The sequence below is a fragment of the Dysidea avara genome, chromosome 11 (genome assembly GCF_963678975.1).
Source record: "Dysidea avara chromosome 11, odDysAvar1.4, whole genome shotgun sequence".
Lineage (NCBI taxonomy): Eukaryota > Metazoa > Porifera > Demospongiae > Dictyoceratida > Dysideidae > Dysidea > Dysidea avara.
In genome coordinates, this window is record NC_089282.1 from 26055656 (window position 1) to 26061899 (window position 6244).

At 38.2% G+C, this 6244-nt stretch overlaps 1 protein-coding gene across 2 annotated transcripts in view; it reads right to left on the bottom strand.

The window, feature by feature from the left end:
- Positions 1-4322, bottom strand: part of LOC136238543 (uncharacterized) — a 28953-nt gene extending 24631 nt beyond the window's left edge. For both annotated transcript variants that reach the window (XM_066029091.1, XM_066029090.1), the window contains exon 1: positions 4024-4322. In XM_066029091.1, coding sequence (XP_065885163.1) covers positions 4024-4081 — 58 coding nt within the window. In that variant the 5' untranslated portion in view covers positions 4082-4322. The remainder of the gene's footprint in view (positions 1-4023) is intronic.
- Between the last annotated feature and the right edge of the window lie 1922 nt (positions 4323-6244).

Here is a 6244-nt window from a genome sequence, read left to right on the forward strand (position 1 = left end):
ACTGCCCATATTATAGTATGACAGGTAAAGAAGGCTCATGGATCTTGTAAAGCCTGGTCTTTACAAAAATCAACAATTACATGCTAGCGGCAAAACTGTGTAACTAAACTATTATTATACAAAATCACAATTACACAATAAAGTGAAAAGACTAGCTACTGTCAAGAACTAGGTGCAATAACTACACAATTAGGAGAGCCGAATTATATAGCTACCAGTTTTGTTACTACAAACACACTACTAAAAGAATCTGTGCAAAAAAAAAAAAAAAAAAAAGGCGGAGGCCATTGACACCAATTGTTAGTGTCAATAATACTCCGGTAGATTTAAGGTTGGACCCGGAAAAAATTCAAAGAAAGCTGATTTTGGTATCATTAGAAAGCAACGTTTTCATAGAATAACATATCCAAAATCCTCTAAAATCCACCTTGGGGAAACTTTTTTATGGCCAATTTAGTATTGAGGCATATGTGACTGGATTCAGGAAAGTGGATCTTCCACACATATCCAATTTACCAACTTTGACAACTCATAACTTCAGATTGGAAAATGGTATTGACTTGAAATTTGATCAGTAGTGAGCACCATCATCACTTATTAGTTGCAGAAAATTTCAGATTGATATTCACTTTGTACACTAAGTTGTTTATTAAATGCATTTGGTAGACCTATTTTTGCAAATCTGGTCATTTGTGGCTAACAAAAATGCATATTATCCTTAAAATATTTTCTCATAAGAAATTCATTGCAATCAATGTTAACTGTATGAAATAAGAATAAGACTGGTTATAGAAATAAAAAGGTGCCTATCATGTAAGTTCTGAACAAATATATTTGTCACGATTATTGTAAACAGTTTCCTCAGCACTTCTGTAATTCTCTCCCCTGCAACTGCCACATACTTTAATCCATGATTACACTGAGAGAATAATGTTGCTACCACATGGATTTGCAGTAGAAAGCTTGCATTTATATTGTACAAATTTAAGTTAAGACTTCTGGTGCTAGTCCCATGTCTGTTATCATCAGTTGCATACAGCCTCGATCCTTCTAGTTTCCAGCTCCATTATGGTAATGGATCAAGTTAGTCATTAAGTTCCTTCTAATTAATAACTTGTAGATGCACGTACAAGTTGTGAAAGTGTGTTGTTCTTGCAATCATTTGCACATCATTTTCTTCTTGATTAGGCCAACTTTACCCTGTTCAAATGTTGCATCACAGCCACTCCATGCAAGCATGCGAAAAGAGAAGATGTAATTATGACGTTACAATAGGACCTATGTGCCCAATAATGTCATCAATTTTCCAATGCTCAAATGTTTCCCAACCTCTGAAAGAAAATATATACTTGCTATGCTCTGGTGCACCATGTAGGAAGACAAGAACATCAGTGTCATCAGCTACAACACACTTTACTTCCTTCAATTGCAAATTGAAGTGCATATTGAACAATCAGTGTGTCAGCATCCAAATTACTCTGATGCACAACCTAGCCATGACCTCTCAGATATTGGGCAATCAATTGATGTTTGCTCTTTTCATTTGCAAGAAAATTTCCTGACTTTTGTATGCTTCCATAGATTCACTTGACTGAATATCTGCACCTGCACATACCATAACATACCTGGGGATGCTGCCAGCCCTACACACTGATTGCACACATGGAGATTCTGACATACTGATGGTCCAATGCGCACTTCAATTTTGCAATTGAAGGAAGTAGAGTGAATGTTGTAGCTGATGACAAAAATGAATTTCTTGTGCTACTGGTGCACGCTGGAAGCAGAACATGACAAGTACGTATCTCTTTTTATTCAGAGGTTGTGGAACATTTGAAGATTTGGAAAAATGATGACGTTATTGGGCACATAATTATGTAGGTCCTCTTTTCACATGCCTGGGGTGGCTGTGATACAATGTCCACAACATTTGAATAGGTAAAGTCGGCCTAATCAGCAATCAAATGATGTGCAAACAATTGAAAAGTTAATGATGGATTGTATAATGCAACAATTGCACATGTTGAAAATGTTGGAGTTTGATGGGAATCAGTCTGATTCATTGAGGAGTCTCAGGTATACAAAACAAAGTACATGGGATCAGAAAGTTATTACACATGTGAGCTGTGAAAGTGTGTTAACCCTTGTAGTTGGATGGAGCTTTCAGGATCAATGGTTTTAGCTGATGCAAGAAGTTATTCATTGGAGGGAACCTAATATGGGGCTGGAAACTAGAAGGATTAAGGCTGCAACCGATGATGATAGACATGGGACCAGTCCCATAGATCATATTAATTTTGTACAATATAAATTCCAGTTTTCCACTGCAAATCCATGTGGTAGCAATATTATGCTCCTGTTGCAAACATGGATTATTAGTGTGTTGCAAAATGTGGAGGAGAGAGAGTTGCAGAAGTGCTAAGGAAACTGTTTCTTATGAAAAAATAATTTAAGGATAGCACATTTTTGTTGGTCACAAATGACCAGATTGCAAAAATGGGTTTGCAAATACATCCGATTGAGAAACCACAACTTAGTGTTCAAGTTGAATATCAATCCGAAATTTTTCCCACCTAATTAGTGATGCTGGTGCTCACTACTGATCAAATTTCAAGTCAATACCATTTTCCAATCTGAAGTTATGAGTTGTCAACGTTGGTAAATTGGATATGTGTGGAAGATCCACTTTCCTGAATCCAGTCACATACATGTATGCTTCAATACTAAATTGGCCATAAAAAAGTTTCCCCAAGGTCGATTTTAGAGGATTTTGGATATGTTATTCTATGAAAAATTTGCTTTCTAATGATACCAAAAATCAGCTTTCTTCGATTTTTTTCCGGGTTCACCCCTTTTTTCAGTTATACTCTCGATCTACCGGACTATAAGTGCCTATTGACACCAAATGGCAAAGATTTCAACAAAATGTAGAAATAAAGTTGCACTAAAGCAGATTCTCGTCCTTGGCTGCTAAATTGTTCCCTACTTGACCGTGCTAACTATTCAACTACCATACCAGCTACCAACTTGTCTTCTTTCCTAACCTTATAAATGCTAGTCGAAAAGGATGCTACATTTAAGAAAAGCAGTGAAAAGAAGCCAAGGCTGAACCTGACCCTAACCCTGAAGTTTGCCTGTTAAACATGACTTTAACTAAGGTATAATTTTCAGTGGTGAGTTCAAGGTGAGTTAGGGTTGGCCCAGCTTTGTTGGGACAGTCGCACGCTTTGCTCCTTCTAACCCTAGCTCGCTTCGAACTTACCTCATACAACTAGAGTGTTTGATGCTTGAGTTGCTGGGTCGGTATCAATAGCATTTAGTGGCACTTTGCTACTGACACCAACGATCGGCGTCAATAGCTTTTTGGTGGTGCCTATAATGATACCGATGATCGGTGACAATAGCCACTGCATTAGCGAACAATAAAATACACAGTTGGGTACCTCGTTGGGTACCTTGTTGGGTACTGACTGTTCCAGTCATTGACAGCTTGTACAATAAAAAAGATGCCAATAATTTTAGGGGTGAATAACTTGTGATCCGGTAAATGGCGAGACAATGATGGTAAGGTTTTTAGTTTTATGATATTATTTATTTATTTATTATTAGCACTTTACAGTGACCAGCACTGAAGGTCTGACAGCAACATGTGCTGCAGCCTTAGGATTACCTAACCTAATTTCAGGGACTTAGACCTAATGACTTGACTTACAGACTGGCTGAAAAGGTGTAACAGAAAAGGGGCTAATATACATATTATAAAGCTCCTGTTAGCTATGGAAAACTTGAGAAGTAATAAGCCTAGTGCTTTAATGCTAAGTATGCTTTTGACTATTAAATTTTCATACAGCCTTCTCACAGTTCCCCCTAGCAGGAGCTTTATAACTTTTTTTTAGGGTAACTTTTTTTTTTTTACATGAGATGTTTACAAGCCAAGACAAGCTATACAACCACAAAGATAATAATATAAAACACTTAAGTCTAAAATTACTGATGATACTGATGATAAAAGGAATGACTTACCGTCTTGGATGTGACATAACACAAGAAGTGTTAGCAGCTCGTTTAACAACAGTTTCATGTTGGAAATTTTTCCCGCTAGACGTAGCAGCACATTTTCGGCCAAGGGTTAGTCACTTCTCAGTATACTCATACTGTTTGTTCAGTAAAATAATAATATAGGGATCGTATATCTGGTATATTCTTCGTATCTATGGTAAACACTAGTAATCGCTAGTAATGGAACATACAACTGGCTTGACAACTGGGATCACAAGGGGGTGACACCGAGGGTGACACACAGGCACTCACTGTAGTAGGCATTCCAGTATCCGAGATTTTTTAATAAAAAAATTCTCCGTATATTCCCCAATAGAACCCTGGTAGGGTCCGCAATCCGAAAAATCAACTTTCACAAATCGATCCCCCTACGATTGTGGGATGTTCATTGTGGTATCCCATTGCTAGATCCACCATGAAACCGGAGGCACGGTTGTTGTCTTCACAGAACTATCGATTTTAGTATTTCGTGACTGAGATGCAAAAGTTATTTTTTTTAATTTCGGGCTCCACACAAAGAACAGGATAGAACTTGCTGCTTAGCTAGATATTATCTAGAGTTAATGTAGTTAAAAAGTACGCACAGTAATAAGCAAATGATTCACTGGGTTCCCGGCACAGGGTTGCTTTCTCCCAAAAAGCAGAAAACAAAACACGAATTTTCGAATTCAAACTGCCCTACCAGCCAAGACAAGAAAAGCCAACTCTTCCTCATAGTGATGTGTTAAGGTTGGATGCATAGTCTGTCTATACTGTTAGTTTGGAAAGGATCTGAGACTTCTCACCATCTGGGTGAAGAACATCAAATTTTTCGTGCATCATTTCAAGGGATTCTCTCAATGGTACCAAAGTGCTTTCCGGTACTTCTGATGCCACACTGGTCACTTAATTTTGTTTAGAATGATGATAAATGATGGTTCAAAACGTTTGGTAGTAGTAGTAGAAGGTGGTGTTTCTGTGATTTCATATGATGCAGTATAGCTACCAGCAGCTCCACTCAGCTCGAATAAAAAATGAAAGATTTTGTGCATTTTTCAGTTTGTTTTGGGATGTTTTGCAGCATAATGGTGATGTAGGGTGATCTAGTGAAGATTTGAAGCTGTTGTGGAGCATTAGAGGTGAAGTCAAATTTGGACGATTTTGCTGCCTCCCTTGATGCATAGCTTCAGAGCGAGGCGTGGAAGCTGTGGATGAAATAATAATTGACAACCACTGTTACCAAACGTTCAGGGACATCTTTTGCCATAGTTTTAGTCTATAATTGATGATTGTTGTGGCTGCAGAAGCGTTGGAAATGGGTAGAATTCGCAACACAATTCTTTGATGCTGTAAAACATTTTGACGCTCGTCACCCAGATGGTGAGAAGTCTCAGATCTTTTCCAAACTAACAGCATAGACAGACTATGCACCCAACCGTATCGAAACACTATGAGGAAGAGTTGGCTTCTCTTACCCTGGGTGGTAGGGCAGTTTGAATTCGAAAGTTCGTATTTCTTTGTCTGTTTTTTCAAAGAAAGCAACTCTGTGCCGGGCACCCAGCAAACCATTTACTTATTTCTGTGCGTAGTTTTCAACTACAACAACTCTGGATACGATTTGGCTAAGTAGCAAGTTTCATCCGGTCCTTTGTGTTGAGCACGAAATTTTAAAAATAAATCTTGCATCTTGTGAGATACTGAAAATGATATTTCTGTGAAGACAACAATCGTGCCTCCGGTTTCATGGTGGATCAAGCAATGGGATACTACAATGAACATCCCACAATGATAGGGGGATTGATTTGTAGAAGTTGATTTTTCGGATTGCGGACCCTAAGGCCCCTATTTGGTGATTATTAGTTTCTCATCCACCGCCCGCATCCCTCTTAAGCTACCGCATGGTAAGCCATTATTTACTCTGCGCATGCTCAGAAGAACACGTGATATCAAACTGTTATAATTTTTGTTGATGAACGCTACAATGCGCTATATATCACCAGGAAAGCTGTTGTTTTCCTTAGCAAATTGCTGCAGTGCCAGTTGCAATCGTGCTCTATCGACTTCATCAAAGCAGGCTTTCAGTTGACTGTCGAAAAACAGTTGGCGATCGCGAAAATTAGAATCAGCTGGTGAAGGAAATGTTTGTAGTAAGAAAGAAAGACAATTTGTACAAGGTCTGTACATCAGTGTGTTAATATTATAAAAT